The sequence below is a fragment of the Haplochromis burtoni genome, unplaced genomic scaffold (genome assembly GCF_018398535.1).
Source record: "Haplochromis burtoni strain Fernald_Lab_line unplaced genomic scaffold, NCSU_Asbu1 Contig_469, whole genome shotgun sequence".
Taxonomy (NCBI): Eukaryota; Metazoa; Chordata; class Actinopteri; order Cichliformes; family Cichlidae; genus Haplochromis; species Haplochromis burtoni.
The window spans coordinates 413,045-430,173 of NW_024582830.1; the positions used below are offsets into that span (position 1 = coordinate 413,045).

The 17,129-nt window shown below is 41.4% G+C and overlaps 1 protein-coding gene across 1 annotated transcript in view; it reads left to right on the forward strand.

The window, feature by feature from the left end:
- The window catches only part of pip5kl1 (phosphatidylinositol-4-phosphate 5-kinase-like 1), a gene marked incomplete in the record, with an annotated part of 55,751 nt that overhangs the window by 37,303 nt on the left and 1,319 nt on the right, over positions 1 to 17,129 (forward strand). Inside the window, 6 exon segments of the mRNA XM_042213697.1 lie at positions 778 to 902; positions 2,922 to 2,956; positions 3,050 to 3,105; positions 3,455 to 3,567; positions 3,748 to 3,920; positions 9,648 to 9,748. Coding sequence (XP_042069631.1) covers positions 778 to 902; positions 2,922 to 2,956; positions 3,050 to 3,105; positions 3,455 to 3,567; positions 3,748 to 3,920; positions 9,648 to 9,748 — 603 coding nt within the window.

The window sequence follows — 17,129 nt, forward strand, 5'->3', positions numbered from 1 at the left end:
TTTAAAATTTGAACGGTGAAAATCGGCTGAAAATTGTGGAAGTAGTTAAGTGCCAAAAAGTGTACGGAAGTATCAAGAGGAACTCAATAGTGTGGATGCTTAAAGTCAAAGACTAGCAGTCCTGTTGCTCTATTTTCACCTGTAAAGCAGGAGTGCGGTCGGTGGAGGTTCACCCTGGTGCAGGTGTGCCGCGGCGGTCAGTGGAAGAATCCGCGAGTTTCTCTGTGAATTTCCCATTACGTCGTTGCGCACTTGGTGCTTGCTTGGAAGTTTAGGGGGGTTTTTTCGCTGTAAAAAGAAGTTTTCTTCCCACGCACAATGGACGGTAATGTTTTTGTCACTTTTTATGGAATCAAACTTAAAGTAAGGTCAGTACTTCCACGCTTTAAACGCTGCACGGTCATACTCTCTCCCGCACTCGATATATTATCCACTGTTGATCTGCACACAGCTGTTGTCACGAACGTCGCATACGTCACTGTCATGAGACATTCTCGCAAAAAACTCACAGTTTTAGTAACGCAGTAACGCAGCGGGAAAGTAACGGTAATCTAATTACCGTTTTTGTCATAGTAATCCCTTACTTTACTCGTTACTTGAAAAAAGTAATCGGATTACAGTAACGCGTAATGCGATTTACTTGCATCTATTTGAAAGAGTGAGTGTAAACACACACAAAAAATTATTTTAATGTGCTGTTACAAGTAATGTGTTACTGCCCATCTCTTGTCACTGATAAGAGAGAGATATACTGATACCGTGTTTTTCAACTTTTAGGAATGATAAACGCTTCTTCTTAAAGACTCAGAACAAAAGGGAAATTAAGTTCCTTCTGGGAAACCTGAAGATCTACATGGAGCACCTGAGGAAATACCCACATTCACTGCTGGTCAAGTTTTTAGGTACCACACACACAGACTGAGAAATATCTCTGTACATCACTCAGGCACACAGGTACAATCCTCAGGGTCCGGTCAAACCTCCACATTAGACTGGATGCTTTTGTTCACAGTGTTACAGTATAGTGGGCACATTTTAAGAGTCCAGAGTCTGGCTGGCTCAGATGCTGGCCGTTCTCACTGCAGTCTACCGGTAGCGTCTCCTTTTAGGCCAGGATAGACAAATGTCACCGAGCAGTGACTAAGTTTGTGGTAAAAGGCTTGCCCCCGATTTTCGGTAAGTGAATGTGTTTAATTGTAGGCAGGGACATTACTGGATATTCTTGTGTAATTGCTACAGAATAATGATAAATGGCCTGTATTTATATAGCGCTTTACTAGTCAAAAATAAACCTGCCCCGGGGCCTACCACAGCACTTTCACACCTGTGCCATGATACACAAATAATAAAATGCCATCTTGGATGACATTTACCCTGCACTCGTCCTTTGTATATCTTGGCACAGGCATAATATCTCTGTGGTAGTCCTATCAGAGCAGAAAACACTTGCAGCACACCTACAGCTTTCTGATGAATGATCCCTTTTTTTCAGTGCAATGTTAAACAAACTCTACAGGGGAAATTCCACCGAAAGCCTTTTACCTTCACAATGACACATTTTTCTTTGTTGCAGTTTGATTTTTACCTCGTTGAAATTGCAGCAACAATTAAACAACAGAAATTAGCTCCCTATTATAAATACACCAAACAGTGGGCGAGTGAAAAGCAGAGGCCCGTGGCTTCATAAATACGATATTTATCATCTGTTGAGCCCACTAGTTTCCACTATTGTGCTGCTTTTAACTTGTATTAACAAAAGAGGTCAGCTAGCTTCTTATTGTTTTAGGATCTCATGAGAAATGAAGGGAACTTCGTTTTTGGGTAGGACCTCTTTGTTCATAATTTTAAATATCAAGCACTTTTCTATGCAAACATAGCCAGTAAGAAGTGCCTGGAAAATAAAATAATGAAAGCAATTTCAAAATAAAAGAGAAAGTGATTAAAAATGAAACTTAAAAAAAAACAAAACGATTTTTGTAACTAGTGAAAACACCAAAACTGAGAGAAATGTCAGCCTTCAATGATCGACCTAGACTGAACGCTCAGAGGGGAAATGTATGGAGCCCTGAAAGGCGAATGAGAAGAACAATCCATGTGTTATTACTCGTGTAACATTGGCTCTTTTTACTTGTATGAGTAACTTAAACTTTAATAATACTGCAGTACAGAACTTCAGTGAATAATTGAAGAACAGATTATGACAAACACATTTTTATGAACAATCCCTCGGATGAATGCGACTTGTCACCAATTCCATGCACCAACACAAAACATGGAAAACAAGGACAGTGCCCTCGGATTGGCAGACTAAGGTGGTGAACCAAGGGATCATAAACCTCAGCCTCCATAGGGAAGCTACACCACTGTCCTGGTATGTCTAAGTATCACAAGTATTGGATGTTATCGTACGTGCATTTCTGGTGGACTCTCTTTCTGTTTTACCTAGAGTTGTGATTTGCATCTCATGGTGGTTTTGTCTTTATCTCCTGTTACCTCTGGCTCTCTTCCACTGCATGTCTTTCCTCCTCTCACCCCACCCGGTCACCACAGATGGCCGCCCCTCCCTGAGCCTGGTTCTGCTGGAGGTTTCTTCCTGTTAAAAAGATGTTTTTCGTTCCCACTGTCGCCAAACTGCTTGCTCATAGGGGAGCAAGGATAATCCATATGATTGTTGGGTTTTTCTCTGTATGTATTATTGTAGGGTCTACCTTACAAAATAAAGCACCTTGTTGTGATTTGGGGCTGTATAAATAAAACTGAATTAAACTGAATTGAACAGGTGACAGCGAGTTCTCATTTGCAATAAACTGTAGAGTAGGTTTCAGAGTAAGAGGTTTTATGTTGCAAATCCCACATCCCACTTAAAATAAATCCCACTTAAAATAAATGTCTCAATTGAGTAACTGGTTGCTTGTTTTTAGGTGTTCACAGGATCCAAATCCCACAAAGACGAAAGGTACAGATACATTTTACGCCTGTTCAGTTCTGTTGAGAATTACAATGTGAAACAAAGGATTATAAAGTACTTTTTCCCATTTATCTGTTCCAGAAGTTCTTCATTGTCATGCAAAGTGTGTTTTATCCAGATGATCGCATCAATGCCAGGTAAGCTTGGAAGGATGTCCTTTACAAGCATCCATATGCGACAAGTTGAAGTTGACTATTGCTCAGGAACTGCAAACCTTCCGATCTCTTACAAACAGACCAGCACATGCTTGCATGGCTTTGGATGCTGATGCGACAGGTGCTGTCCGTGACTCTCTTGTGACTTTTTTTTCACGCTTGCACTTTTTAGACATTTACTTTGTAGTGCCTTCTATGCATTATATACCAGGGATTGGGTTCACCTATACCAGGTGAACCTTGTTCCTGGAACTTTTGGGTCACGTTTCGATGGTCCAAGCCTCTAGCAGAACCTTGAAAACATCCAGTTATGCCTTTTTTGTGTTGTCAGGTATGACATTAAGGGCTGTGAGGTGAGTCGCTGGACAGAGCCTGCACCAGAGGGAAGCCACATCATCGTGGTTCTCAAAGACCTCAACTTCGAGGGCCAGTTCATCACTCTGGGTAAGAGCATTTATGTATTCTGGGTATAAGTTCAAAAGGTAGCATTATTGCACCTTCTTCCAGGCCTGTCACCGCAGTATCTCACTGCAAATGTCATGTCCATGTGCCGGAGTAACAATTAAATACCAGTTTTTGTGTCAGTATTGTGTTTTTCGAGCTGTGCGTTGTTTAATTGTTTAGACCAGCAGCGTTCCTGGCTCCTGCGACAGGTGGAAATTGACACACACTTCCTTCGCCAGCTCAACGTGTTGGACTACAGCCTTCTCCTGGCTCATCAGCCCCTACACCATGACGAGCGCCACCAGGGCCTCTCCTTTGCTACGCTCATCGTAAGAGCAAAAAAGTACGTTTTAGTACCCTGATTTTCATTTTTGTTGCATTTAGAGAGTTCTGATTGCGTATTAATTTTGGGAGGATTCCAGCAATTTTAAAACACTGAAAAGTGATGAACTGCTTCAATTCTTCATGATTCAACAAGGTGTTAGAAACATTCCTCTGAGACTTTGGTCCATATTGACATCACACATCACACAGTTGCTGCAGCTTCAATCCAAATGTCACAGCAGAAACCAAACTTCATCGAACCACGCAACGTTTTTCTATCCAAGCATGAAACCTGGTGTGCTCTCCTGCTGCTGCATCTGCTTCAAGATTCAACATGTGTGTTCAGAGAGGGTTTTGTTTTTTTTTTGGTTTATTTGGTTTGGTTTTTTTTTTGGGTTTTTTTGTTGCCTTCCTATCAGGTCAAAGCAGTCTGGCAATTCTCTTTTGCCAGCCTCATTAACAGGACATGTTTATCCAGAGAACTGCCTGGCACTTGATATTTTCTCTCTCTTCTCAGACTATTCTCTGTAAACTCTAGATATGGTTGTACGGGAAAATCTCAGCAGCTAAGCAGTTTCTGAAACTCTCAGATCAGCCGGTCTGGCACTAATGGCACTGCCTCATTCAAATTCCCTATCCTGATGCTCGGTTTAATCTTCAAAAGGTTTACGTACCTAAATGCACAGAATTTCTGCCATGTTAGTTGCAAATTAAACATTTTTTAAACATGGCTGTTAAAATGTTGGGTAACGCGTCGTGAGAATTGCACTGCATCACTGTTTTAGGAAACCTGAGACTTCTGTCTCAGCCAGTGCTCTTTGAACTAACAACCACAGAAAGTACAGAGAGCCTCACCAGCAGACTGGGTTTGGTTTGTTTCTTTGCTGACATTACAATAAATATAGATAAATCTCTTAACACCAGATTTATCCATACAATAACAAATACCTGCAGTCATGACAACATAAGAGAAAACAATCAGAAACAACTCGCTGGCCGAATGTTTTTTTTTTTTCATTCCTAAAATAAAAGTGGAACATCAGGAGCATCAGACACCTCGTCCTAAGCCAGAAATTGTAATTTCCATTAGTGTGTGACGCATGCTGCTTCATCACTCACTCACATCCAGAGCAGTGGGCTGGGCTCCCAGACTAAGCTTCCTGCATAGGGTCCTGTTGCAGAATTCCTCCACTTAAGTTTTTTTTTTTTTCACTCTGCTTTAAATTAGAAGAAAACTGAGTCATTACTGGTTTTGTTCAGTTACAGACTGTAGACACAGCTTCAGGCGAATATAAAATTCACACACTGAGTCATGGCTGCCTTTTTGTTTTTGGCCCACGATATGCTTGATATCTGGCTTCAATTCAAGCACAAGCCCTGAATCACAGAATAATATAATGCATGTGGAGCTCAAATATTTACACTGAATATTTTGTATTTGAATTGCATGCAAACTATTTAGCTACCCCTTGATATGTATCTAACTGTTATATTTCATTTATTTGGGTTTATTAGAGTTGTTATTTGTATATTTAGGTTTCTCAAATCAATGTGCGTGCCTAATAAGAATTATAATAAATATTTTGATGTCCATTAGTAGAAATGGGCCTTCATGGTCAGTGTCTGAGGTCTTCTTCCCCAAGCTATAAAGCCTGCTTCATTTAGCCCTGTAAAGTCTGACTGATATGCCTCTAAGCTCTTTGTTGCTTTTCTCTTGAACATATGTTTGCATGATGATATAGAGCCAATATTCTAACTAATAATTAAACTTTTTGTAATTAAAATAAACAAGGGTTAGTTAGATTTAATTCCTGGTTGAATTTATAACTTTACTCGCTTAGAAAGAAATTAACAGATTCTAACTTTTATGGTACTTTTAATTTTAATGGAGAGAGACAGGATATCAAAAATACCAAAAAGCCAGGAAAAAAAAACCTATTACATAAACATTATAAATTGATTTGCATGTCATTGAGTGGCTCATCCAAATTTCAATTCGTCATGTTCCTAAAGCACCCCTGTCATTCCAACCTCTCCAACACTGTGATAAAGACCAAAGAGCTGACAAAGGGAGTCAGGGACAAGACTGTAGACATGCTTAAGGCTGGAAGGGGGGGAAAGGGCCATCAGCAAGAAGCTTGGTGCCGAGGTGACCAGTATTGATCCGATTATACGGTAATGGAAGAAATATGAAATGACCATTAGTGGCCCTGGGTCTGGAATGTCATGCAAGATTTTGCCTCATGAAGGGAAGATGATCTTTAAAAGGTGGTGGATGACCCAAAACCTAATGACAGGAACTTGTTAATGATCAGGTGACCACCTACACTAAATGCCTTACCTCTGTGCTTGTCAACAAGGGTTTCTGCACTACTTCTGTGGTGAATCTTTGTAGACCTTGCAACGTAACTGACATTAATAGCTGACACCATTACCAGGATTCATGCTTTTCTGTGATGTTTTATGTGTTAATTACTTTGTGGTTGTGTCCCACAGCTTCATCTGTCCTTATACTAAAGTGATGACTCTTATTCTCTGTGTTTTTGATGTACCTGTGGTCTGTAAGTCCTCAGTGGTGGACTCTGCTCTTAAGGTGATTTGTTTGCATTTATAAAATGTTTTTTAGTGACTTAGCAATCAAAAATATAATCATTCTACCTAAAATACATTAGAAACATGACGTTTTGGTTTACCATGTGAGTGGTAAACCAAATGCCTTACCAGCCCCAACCCTAAACCCAAATCAATATTAAAAAGCATTTTTAGTAACTAATTAGGTATGTAATCTCTGCATACCAGCCCCAACAGTAGTTTCTAAATCTGTTGGAAACTCCGTCATCAGTCTCTCCTGACATTTTTTCCAAAGCTGGTAGGGTTTGGTGTGTTTTACCGCAGCTGTTTAAGCCCTGACTACAAAGCACCATATAAAAGATTTGATAAAGCCAACTTTTAGTGAAGGTGAATATCAAGACCTCAACTATAAAAACAGAAATTAGCATAGCTTCCAAAGAAACTGTGAATGTATAAATGTCTTAAAGTTAAATCAAAACCAACAGGTCATTAGCAGCTCATTTGCAGTTAAAGTTAGAGCTAGGGTTACGTTCAGTTTTTTCTTTTCAGTTTCTGAAATTGGCACCAGTGCCCAGTTTTTGAAATATAAATAGCTGCAAGTGCACAATCACGACTGTGTGTCTCACTTAGACACTCAGACACTGAGCCATGTGCTAATTGCACACATTTCTGCATCTCTGCCATTCAAAGAGACTGTGTATATAGTTTATTGTGTGAATGCCGTGAGGCCCGGGTTCAAATCCTGCTTATGGCAACAATTTTTTCAGTTAACAGTTCAACCTTTTTAACTCTTTTCAAAATAAATTTCAACTTCTTCACCCCTTTGCAGCACAAATTCCAGATTCTTCAGCTGTTTTCAGCAAAACCCTCAGCTTCTTTACCTCTTTTCAGCACAAAGTTCTGCTTCTTTACACCTTTTCAGAAGAAACTTTTTCTTCTTTACCTCTTTTCAGCAGAAGTTTCAGCTTCTTGGCCTGTTTTCAGCAGAACTTTCAGTATCCTCATCTCTTTTTAGCAGAACGTTCAACAGGTTCACCTCTTTTCAGCAGACAGTTCAGCTTTTCCCACCTCTTTTCAGCACAAATCTAAGCCTCTTCTGCTCTTTTCAGCAGATTTTTCAGTTTCTCCATCTCTTTTTTGCTGAAAATTCAGCTTTTTCACCTCTTTTCAACACAAATTTCAGTTTCTTCACTGCTTTTGAGCACAAAGTTCTGCTTCTTCACCTCTTTTCAGCACAATTCAGCTTCTTCTGCACAGTGCACATTTTTTCTCTCATCATATCGTTGCTTGGGAGTAGAACTGGTTTGGCTTACTGGGATGAGTAGCCGCTGTGAGACCCAGTGGCGAAGTTTCGAATCCTACCTGTGGGGGTTGCCGCACATCTTCCCTGCTTGCATGCACACTGCTTTCTTATCACTCTGCAGTATACCCTTTCAAATACAGCCATCTTCAGCAAGCACTTCAGCTTCTACACTTCTGTTCAGCAGATAATTCTGCTTCTTCAGCTGTTTAGCAGATTCCACTACATGGCATTCACACTTTCCCAGGAAATGCAACTGTTTCTAGTTTTATGTAATATTCAGTACTGAACTTAAAACTTTTCAAGGAATCAATTTATCATTCAGTGTTTTCATAAAAGCCTTATTTTTACACAAACGAGGTTTAAGGCCTGGAGAAGTTTGAAGCTTTTTGTCCTCCACAATGGAAAATGGCTAAAAATAAAAAGCCACTTTAGCCACCTCCTAATTTTATTAATTCTGTGCTCAGCTTTGAGTCTCTAACATCATTAAAACATAGCCGCTACTGCTCATTTTACATTTTTCGCTTGTGTTTTCACTCTTTCCCAACATGCTCAAATCTCTAGAATCATATATGTCCAAATTCCTTTGGAAAAATATGCCCCCACATATAAGCTTAAAAACACTACAAAAGACCAAGGATAAAGGAGGATTAGAACGACCTAACTTTCAGCACTACTTCTTAGCCAACAGGCTTCAGTTTATCTCAGGATGGCTAAAACATACCCTCTTAGATGAACCTTGGCTAGATGTAGAAAAAGCACTTTGCAATAATCTAGAGATTTCAGATCTACCATTTATCAGCTCAAACATCCAATGACATGAATGCTTCAAAAGCGTCAACATCAGCTCTTCTCTGACAGCATGGTGGGAGTTTCTAAAAATAACGGAGCCTTCATTAATCCCATGCAAACGTACACCTATCTGGAACAACCCTGACATATTACAAAACAATAATATGATAAACTTTTCAGATTGGAGTGGTAAAGGAATCAAATATGTAGAACATATACTAGAAGGAACAGAATTTATTTCATTTGACAGACTAGTTACACAATATGGGATCAACAAGAAAAGATTTTTAGAATATCAACAAATTAAATCCATAATAAACTACAAACACCACCAAGTGTGGTTCAATTTCTTACTCTTAAAACCCCCAAATTACTATCCAAAATATACAGAATGCTTTCTAAAACAGATGAATCAATATCACTTCCTATGGCAAAATGGGAAGCGGATTTATCAGTTAACTTAGACCAAAACTTCTGGTCTCAGATTTGCTTAAAAACCTTTCATCTAATCAGAAATCCCAGAAATCGCTGCTGCACTGGGCCCCAGTCTGGATGGGCCTGGGCCCACTTTCCCTGGCGGGTCGCGGAGTATGTGGGTGCCTACTGGGGCCAGCGGGGGAGCTGACCCCAGCTCCACCACAACCACCGACACATGCAGGGCCTTGGAGTAGGGGTGTGTCACCAGCGTGCAGAGGAGGCATCGCCCCCCTCTGTCCCTTTCTGGCTGCCTCTGCCTCAATTTTATCCCACAACTCAGACATTCACATTACTCACACTCTCATTACACATACATTTCATTTCATTTCATTTTTATTTATTTCACACTTGGTACTACAAACAAAACAACCACATCTTCTATCAACAAAACACAACAACCATGTGTGAAAAGGAGCAGGAAGAAGAAAATATTCTTATCAAGCCCTGCCCCCTATCTACCATCGAACTTATATCACCGGTGGGCACCTATACATATAGGATCTTGGGGGTGGGCACGCTACACGGAATCCAAATTATCATCAGGGTGTACACCTCACCCCTGGCGTCGTTGCCCACCTCTCAATTTTAAATACACGTAGACATTGAGGGCTAGCAGGAGGGACGTTACTACAGCCTTCTCCTGGCTCATCAGCCCCTACACCATGACGAGCGCCACCAGGGCCTCTCCTTTGCTACGCTCATCGTAAGAGCAAAAAAGTACGTTTTAGTACCCTGATTTTCATTTTTGTTGCATTTAGAGAGTTCTGATTGCGTATTAATTTTGGGAGGATTCCAGCAATTTTAAAACACTGAAAAGTGATGAACTGCTTCAATTCTTCATGATTCAACAAGGTGTTAGAAACATTCCTCTGAGACTTTGGTCCATATTGACATCACACATCACACAGTTGCTGCAGCTTCAATCCAAATGTCACAGCAGAAACCAAACTTCATCGAACCACGCAACGTTTTTCTATCCAAGCATGAAACCTGGTGTGCTCTCCTGCTGCTGCATCTGCTTCAAGATTCAACATGTGTGTTCAGAGAGGGTTTTGTTTTTTTTTTGGTTTATTTGGTTTTTTTTTTTTTTTGGGTTTTTTTGTTGCCTTCCTATCAGGTCAAAGCAGTCTGGCAATTCTCTTTTGCCAGCCTCATTAACAGGACATGTTTATCCAGAGAACTGCCTGGCACTTGATATTTTCTCTCTCTTCTCAGACTATTCTCTGTAAACTCTAGATATGGTTGTACGGGAAAATCTCAGCAGCTAAGCAGTTTCTGAAACTCTCAGATCAGCCGGTCTGGCACTAATGGCACTGCCTCATTCAAATTCCCTATCCTGATGCTCGGTTTAATCTTCAAAAGGTTTACGTACCTAAATGCACAGAATTTCTGCCATGTTAGTTGCAAATTAAACATTTTTTAAACATGGCTGTTAAAATGTTGGGTAACGCGTCGTGAGAATTGCACTGCATCACTGTTTTAGGAAACCTGAGACTTCTGTCTCAGCCAGTGCTCTTTGAACTAACAACCACAGAAAGTACAGAGAGCCTCACCAGCAGACTGGGTTTGGTTTGTTTCTTTGCTGACATTGACAATAAATATCAGATACATCTCCTTAACACGCCAGCCATTTATCCATACAATAACAAATACCTGCAGTCAATAGACAAATAAGAGAACAACAATTCAGTCAAACAACTGCGCTGGCCCGATATGTTCTTTTTTTTTTCATTCTAAAATAAAATGGAACTCAGGAGCATTCAGACACCTCCTCGTCCGTAGCCAGAAATTGTAATTTCCTTATGTGATGTTGACAGCATGCTGCTCTCATCACACTCATCAGTCAGACATCCAGAGCAGTTGGGCTGGGGCTCTCCAGAGCTAAGCTTCCTGCGATAGGTCCTGTTCGCAGAATTCCTGCCACTTAGTTTTTTTTTTTGTTCATCTGCTGCTTAAATTAGAAGAAAACTGAGTCATTACTGGTTTTGTTCAGTTACAGACTGTAGACACAGCTTCAGGCGAATATAAAATTCACACACTGAGTCATGGCTGCCTTTTTGTTTTTGGCCCACGATATGCTTGATATCTGGCTTCAATTCAAGCACAAGCCCTGAATCACAGAATAATATAATGCATGTGGAGCTCAAATATTTACACTGAATATTTTGTATTTGAATTGCATGCAAACTATTTAGCTACCCCTTGATATGTATCTAACTGTTATATTTCATTTATTTGGGTTTATTAGAGTTGTTATTTGTATATTTAGGTTTCTCAAATCAATGTGCGTGCCTAATAAGAATTATAATAAATATTTTGATGTCCATTAGTAGAAATGGGCCTTCATGGTCAGTGTCTGAGGTCTTCTTCCCCAAGCTATAAAGCCTGCTGTCATTTAGGTCTCCTGTAAAGCGTCTGACTGATATAGCCCTCTAAGTGTTGTTGGCTTTTTCTCTTGAAGCATATGTTTGCATGAATGATCATAGAGCCATATTCTAACTAAGTAATGTAACTTTTTGTTAATTAAAATAACACAGGGTTTAGTTGATTTGACATTCCTTGGTTGAATTTTAACTTTACCTCGCTTAGAAAGAATAACAGGAGTTCTAACATTTATGGCTTTTAATTTTAATGGAGAGAGACAGGATATCAAAAATACCAAAAAGCCAGGAAAAAAAAACCTATTACATAAACATTATAAATTGATTTGCATGTCATTGAGTGGCTCATCCAAATTTCAATTCGTCATGTTCCTAAAGCACCCCTGTCATTCCAACCTCTCCAACACTGTGATAAAGACCAAAGAGCTGACAAAGGGAGTCAGGGACAAGACTGTAGACATGCTTAAGGCTGGAAGGGGGGGAAAGGGCCATCAGCAAGAAGCTTGGTGCCGAGGTGACCAGTATTGATCCGATTATACGGTAATGGAAGAAATATGAAATGACCATTAGTGGCCCTGGGTCTGGAATGTCATGCAAGATTTTGCCTCATGAAGGGAAGATGATCTTTAAAAGGTGGTGGATGACCCAAAACCTAATGACAGGAACTTGTTAATGATCAGGTGACCACCTACACTAAATGGCTTACCTCTGTGCTTGTCAACAAGGGTTTCTGCACTACTTCTGTGGTGAATCTTTGTAGACCTTGCAACGTAACTGACATTAATAGCTGACACCATTACCAGGATTCATGCTTTTCTGTGATGTTTTATGTGTTAATTACTTTGTGGTTGTGTCCCACAGCTTCATCTGTCCTTATACTAAAGTGATGACTCTTATTCTCTGTGTTTTATGTCTGTGGTCTGTAAGTCCATCATTGTGGTGGCTTAGTCTACAGCGTATCTTGTTCTGCATCCGTTATAAAATGTGTGTCTTGTCAGTGACTTTTGCATCAAAATGAGTAATCTGTCGTACTAAATACTCAGTTACGAACTGACTTTTGGTTGACTATTGTGGCTGGTAAACAAAAAATCATGACATAAAATCATCCCTTAATACATGCAGAACCGCTCATTTACCCATGGGTAAAGCTTACACCCCCTAAACTCAATATTTAAAAAGCATTTTTAGTAACTAAATTATGTATGTAATCTCTGCATACCAGCCCCAACAGTAGTTTCTAAATCTGTTGGAAACTCCGTCATCAGTCTCTCCTGACATTTTTTCCAAAGCTGGTAGGGTTTGGTGTGTTTTACCGCAGCTGTTTAAGCCCTGACTACAAAGCACCATATAAAAGATTTGATAAAGCCAACTTTTAGTGAAGGTGAATATCAAGACCTCAACTATAAAAACAGAAATTAGCATAGCTTCCAAAGAAACTGTGAATGTATAAATGTCTTAAAGTTAAATCAAAACCAACAGGTCATTAGCAGCTCATTTGCAGTTAAAGTTAGAGCTAGGGTTACGTTCAGTTTTTTCTTTTCAGTTTCTGAAATTGGCACCAGTGCCCAGTTTTTGAAATATAAATAGCTGCAAGTGCACAATCACGACTGTGTGTCTCACTTAGACACTCAGACACTGAGCCATGTGCTAATTGCACACATTTCTGCATCTCTGCCATTCAAAGAGACTGTGTATATAGTTTATTGTGTGAATGCCGTGAGGCCCGGGTTCAAATCCTGCGGTGTGTGATGTGCGTATGTCACGAAGTGTAGTCCTGTTCGTAGTGATAGCGAACTTAGCGTTTTTAAGCAGTTTCACTTTTTCTTCACAAATAAATTTCATACTTCTTCACCCCTTTGCAAGCACAAATTCCAGATTCTTCAGCCTGTTTTCAGCAAAACCCTCAGCCATTCTTTGACCATTCTTTTTCTAGCACCCAATTTGCATTCTTTACCCTTTCAGAAGCTTTTCTTACCTTTTCAGCAGAATGTTTCAGCTTCTTGGCCTGTTTCAGCTAGAATTTTTCAGTTTCTTCATCCTCTTTTTAGCATAGACCACGTTCAACAGGTTACCTCTTTTCAGAGCAGTTCGCTTTTCCCCTTTTCAGGCACAATTAGCCTCTTCGTGCTCTTTGTCAGCAGATTTTTCAGTTTCTCCATCGTCTTTTTTGCTGAAAATTCACTTTTTCACCTACTTTTCAAGCACAAATTTCCAGTTTCTTCACGTGCTTTTGACGCACTAAAGTGCGTCTGACGTCTTCACCTCTTTTCGCACAATTCAGCTTCTTCTGGCGACAGTGCAATGTTTTTCTCTCATCATATCGTTGCTCTGGGAGTAGAGACTGGTTTGGCTTATGGATCGAAGCGCTGTGAGACCTCAGTGGCGAAGGTTCTCGAATCTACCTGTGGGGTTGCCGCACATCTCCCTGCTTGCATGCACGACTGCTCTTCTCTATCACCTGCAGTATACCCTTTCAATACACGCCACCTCTTCAGCACAGCACTTCAGCTTCTAACACACTTCTTGTTCAGATCAGATAATCTCTGCTTCATTCTAGCTGTTTAGCAGAATTCCACTACATGGCAATTCACAGTTTTCCCAGGAAATGCACTGTGTTGCTAGTCTTTATGTAACTATTCAGATATGAACTTAAAACTTTCAGGAGATCGAATTTATCATTCAGTATGTTTTCATAAAGCCTATTTTTCACAAACGGTAGGTTTAAAAGGCCTGGAGAAGTTTGAGAAGTTTTGTCGCTCTCACAATGCGAAAATGGCTAAAAATAACAAAGCCACTTTAGCGCACCTCCTAATGGTTGTATTGAATATCTGTGCTCAGCTTTGAGTCTCTAACATATTAAACAGATAGCCGCTACTGCTCATTTTAACATTTTCGCGTTGTGTTTTATCTCCTTCTCCCAACATGCTCAATCTCTAGATTCATGTATTCCAAATTCCTTTGTGAAAAATATAACTGCCCCACCTATCAACTTAAAAACACTCACAAAGACGCAATGGATAAAGCGCAGACTAGAACGCCTATACTTTTCGCACACTTCTTAAGCCAACAGCTTCAGTTTATCTCAGGATGGCTGAAAAACATACCTCCTTAATGAACCTGGCTAGATGTAGAAAAGCACTTTGCAATAATCTAGAGATTTCAGATCTACCATTTATCAGCTCAAACATCCAACGACATGAATGCTTTAAAAGCATCAACATCAGCTCTTCTCTGACAGCATGGTGGGAGTTTCTAAAATTGACGGCGTCTTCATTAATCCCATGCAAACGTACACCTATCTGGAACAACCCTGACATATTACAAAACAATAATATGATAAACTTTTCAGATTGGAGTGGTAAAGGAATCAAATATTTAGAACATATACTAGAAGGAACAGAATTTATTTCATTTGACAGACTAGTTACACAATATGGGATCAACAAGAAAAGATTTTTAGAATATCAACAAATTAAATCCATAGTAAAAAAGAAATTAATCAAGAACTACAAACACCACCAAGTGTGGTTCAATTTCTTACTCTTAAAACCCCCAAATTACTATCCAAAATATACAGAATGCTTTCTAAAACAGATGAATCAATATCACTTCCTATTGCAAAATGGGAAGCGGATTTATCAGTTAACTTAGACCAAAACTTCTGGTCTCAGATTTGCTTAAAAACCTTTCATCTAATCAGAAATCCCAGAAATCGCTGCTGCACTGGGCCCCAGTCTGGATGGGCCTGGGCCCACTTTCCCTGGCGGGTCGCGGAGTATGTGGGTGCCTACTGGGGCCAGCGGGGGAGCTGACCCCAGCTCCACCACAACCACCCACACATGCAGGGCCTTGGAGTAGGGGTGTGTCACCAGGGTGCAGAGGAGGCATCCCCCCTCTGTCCCCTTCTGGCTGCCTCTGCTCTTTACCCCCCCATTCAATTATCTCTCATCACATCATTTCATTTACATTTTTTTTCCAGGACCAAAAACACATCTTTCCAACACAACCATTGAACAAGAGAATATCTTCAAGCCCCCTACTACCATCATATCAGGTCACCATACATATAGGATCTTGGGGGTGGGCACGATACACGGAGTCCAAATTACCATCAGGGTGTACACCTCACCCCTGGCGTCGTTGCCCACCTCTCAATTTTAAATACACGTAGACATTGAGGGCTAGCAGGAGGGACCATGCGCTTACCTGCTGCTCTCTGGCAGGTAGCTCCATGCCCTCCTGGGTTTTAAATGCACCTTAGAACACACATGCATCAACACTACAATGAGCGGGTGGAGGGAGGTTTGGAGTCTTCTCTCACCCCCATTCTCTGCGACCTGCTGGAGCGGGGGGGCTAGGAGGAGGAGTTGGCCGTCCGACTGCGGTCTGGAGTGTGGAGCCTTCCTGCTGCTGCGGAGTCGGGGCGGTCTGCCTCCCCCCACCGCAGGGAAAAGGGAAACACCACCTGGGTCTGGGTGCAGTTCCCCCTCCAGGGGCAGGGCACCTAGACCCGGTTTGTAGAGTACGCTTGGGGAGTGTGATCGTGTGTACAACGTCTCTTTATGTCTGTCTCCACGTTGGTTGAGTGTGGAGTAAGTGCATATGAGAGCATGAGGGTGGGAATGGATGTTTGTATCTGTGTGTGCCTGTATGTCTGTGTCTATATGTCAGGTTGGGTAGTCAGCGCCACCTCTCTGGGGACATCTCAGGCCCTCCAAGGTTTGGAGGCCTATCTCCCCCCCACCACTTCCCCTGCCGGTGGCGGACTCCCTCAGACATCGGTTCGGTTGTGTCCGGGGATGGGCGTCCGGGTACACACCGGCTCACTCCTTGGCGGCGCTTATCGGGGCCTGGAGCCTGGGGCTCGCTCGGGCCACTTCGGAGGTGGGGTGCCCCCGGCCTCTCGGCCTGGGGCTCGGTCACTCAGGCACAGCTGGCTGCCGGCGGAGCTCACGGGCGCGTCACTGCAACTCCCCCTGGCTTCTGCTCCGCGGCTGCTGAGTGAGCCCTCATCTGGGACTCTCCTCAGCTCTTTCTGGGACAGTGGCGCGGCTGCCCCTCTGTTGGTCTTCCTTGGTCTCTTGTGTTCTGGGGGCCTCTGGATGTCTGGAGTTTTGATCTCCTCCATACCTGCTTCATGCCCTGGAGGACGGGGCTGTGGCCCCCCCACACCCTCTAGCAGATCATTACATGAAGGAACCTTTTAAAAAAACAAGCGCGTCCATGCTCACAGGTGTACACACGGGTGATCACACCCACAAACTACACCCTTTTTGGCTCCTACCTCAAAGCACACTGTGTTCTGTTGATCTTATGTGCTGCACAATAATGTTTAATATTTAGTATTTACTGTCATATTCCCATATATCATTGTGATGTTGTTTATTCTATTACTCTTGTTCTCTTCTGCTTGTTTTCTTTTTTCTTTCTCAACAGGTGATCCAGGTGATCGATATATGATTTTTTTTTCTGCTTCTGTTGGTTTTTGTTTTTTGCCCTTCTCCCCCGTCCCTCTTCTCAGCTGTTTCTCTTTCCCTCTTTCTTTCTCCCCTTCTTTCCCCCAGTCAAGTCTGTCCCGTATTCAGCAAGTGAAAATAAAATAAACAATAAAAGGTGAATCAAATGGACCATTAGGCAAGGCTGGGATGGTCAATTTGGTAAAGTAAATCCGTTGGGCATCTTTCTTTGCCTTTAGACAATAATTCTGATGGCAAAAG